General features: G+C 37.7%; 1 protein-coding gene across 1 annotated transcript; it reads right to left on the minus strand.

Moving 5' to 3' along the window:
- Window positions 1-279: 279 nt before the first annotated feature.
- LOC103523076 (chromobox protein homolog 1-like) lies at window positions 280-1,781 on the minus strand. Its single transcript, XM_008488150.3, has 3 exons — window positions 1,494-1,781; window positions 975-1,081; window positions 280-758 (listed from the first exon to the last, which is right to left on the minus strand). The coding sequence occupies exons 1-3, from the start codon at window positions 1,583-1,585 to the stop codon at window positions 619-621; spliced, it is 339 nt and encodes a 112-aa protein (XP_008486372.1). The 5' UTR covers window positions 1,586-1,781; the 3' UTR covers window positions 280-618.
- Between the last annotated feature and the right edge of the window lie 174 nt (window positions 1,782-1,955).

Genomic DNA, 1,955 nt, shown 5'->3' on the forward strand with positions numbered 1-1,955 from the left:
TGGTACGGAAGATGAAAGAATTTCTGACCACGCATCTCAGTTGGTTCATAAAGCCGTCTAGAACAGAAAAGGAGTGTCGCCTTCAGTATAACTTTGAACTTAAATAGAACAGCTATGTCCCTTCATCCCGAAAATCTTACACAAGATATTGTGCCGTTATAATGGTATGGAGGAAGATTATAAGATAACTGTTGATAAGTCTACTTGGTTCAGAAGAATATTCTGCGAATGAATCGTGCGGATACTGTCAGGTTGTGCGTAGTGCGGACCTCACAGAGCTCAATACTACTCGTACATTTGTAGCTGAGCATAGTAATTATAATAAAGTCACCTTACAACTACTTGTCACTCGCTATCTGATCTACATTGCTATTGTAGTGATCATTAAAATGTGTATTCTGCCTGTGGGTGGGTAACGTTGCCAAGTTCACATCGTGTGAACCGGTTTACCGTTATGAACATAGCACACAATTCACAATGTCTAATGTCTGGTTTCCTTTGTTTCTCAGTCTATCACGTGGCGAGACCAAAGTCATGACTGATCGGATCTAGGATCTTCTAGTTGTAAAACTGTAACAATTTTCAAACCAAACAACCAACATTTTGATTTATTTCATTCTAACATCTTTTGCGCTTTCTTGTACTTTCTTTTTTCTGTTGAGTTTGTTTTGTTTTTGTCAGGTTGGGTTTCACTTGAACGTTCTGTTGTGTACTCAAATTGCTTGGCTCTTCTTGTTTCGAAGCATATGGTTTTTCTCCTGAAAAATATGAAGAAAATATCCCAAGAGTCAGATGACCCAAGTTTGCTACGCTTAAAATTTTCAGGAAGGTCCAGGCAATCGTTTAGGATGTAGGAATTTCTAGTCACGACACGTTTTGTTCCGTGCTAATTTTCGGAAACTAGTAACACTTACTGTAAACGCATACCTACTCCCTTTACAAAATAATAGTCATACACATCGTAATGAACTCACCCTTTGATTCGAATATGATCCTTCTCTCATAAAATTCAATTACTTCTTGCGGATTATTTTGATTGAGTTGTTTTGCCGGCACCAAATCTAACTTGTCACAGCCTTGCCTGTAAAACAAAATTAAGAGTCTAATGAAGGAAACAATGTTTACCTATAGTGTTATTTTCCGGCTGATTTCATGCCTGTGAGCCTGTCCATTATTATAGCTATAGCATGCCGAGGCACTCGAGGATAAGAAGTACTTATTGCCATTAATATGCCAAGACAGTTTGAAAGAACTACGCCTTTCTGAAAGTCCATTTCCCTATACGTATATTGCGGTTGGTCCTTAATCCTGACACTTCCTAATTATCTGAACAAGGCCAGGTACTTAGTTAGTTTGCCTTTATTTATCGAAAGAAGTCTAAAGAAATTCAACTTTGTACAAGCTTTGCCCTTTATAAGTACGAATCCTTCGTTAAGGTCAACTTCATGATTCCTCATTTACTGATTGGAGTATTGGAAAGTTTCATGACTTACCATTTTACTAAAAGCTCGATCTGTCCTGTCACTCTTGAAGCTCCTAGGATTCTCTCGAGCGGAAGATTTCGTTCGTAACCTGTAACGGCCATCTTCAGTAATTGGTTCCGCACAGAATAAAAAGAACACTAAGAAATGTAAAAAAAGGCTTACAAACTTTAGGAAAGTATGTGTTGTAAAATTATCATAAAAGTACTGAATTTATTCGAGTAGGCAAGTTGATATCGTAATATAAGAAACTATAGAAATGGTTTGAAATTATAAGAATCTGGCCACATTAAAAATTTATTACACCAGCACAAGGCAGTAAAATGGACTGAGAACATCGCATCATTGGGATAGTAAGATTTCAGAACGCTTGCTGTTAAAGAGCCACTAACATTGCTGTATAAAAAGGAACATGGTGACATGGGCGTTCATTCCATACCGCGGCACGGATGTTAGTTAATGACCACCTGGCAA

The sequence above is a fragment of the Diaphorina citri genome, unplaced genomic scaffold, assembly GCF_000475195.1.
Source record: "Diaphorina citri unplaced genomic scaffold, Diaci psyllid genome assembly version 1.1 scaffold14917, whole genome shotgun sequence".
Taxonomy (NCBI): Eukaryota; Metazoa; Arthropoda; class Insecta; order Hemiptera; family Psyllidae; genus Diaphorina; species Diaphorina citri.

Coding starts and splice junctions, on each gene's coding strand:
- LOC103523076 (XM_008488150.3), bottom strand. CDS start 1,585: ATGGCCGTTACAGGTTACGAACGAAATCTTCCGCTCGAGAGAATCCTA. Junction 1,082..1,493: donor ATCGAGCTTTTAGTAAAATG/GTAAGTCATGAA, acceptor TTTGTTTTACAG/GCAAGGCTGTGACAAGTTAG. Junction 759..974: donor GATCATATTCGAATCAAAGG/GTGAGTTCATTA, acceptor CATATTTTTCAG/GAGAAAAACCATATGCTTCG.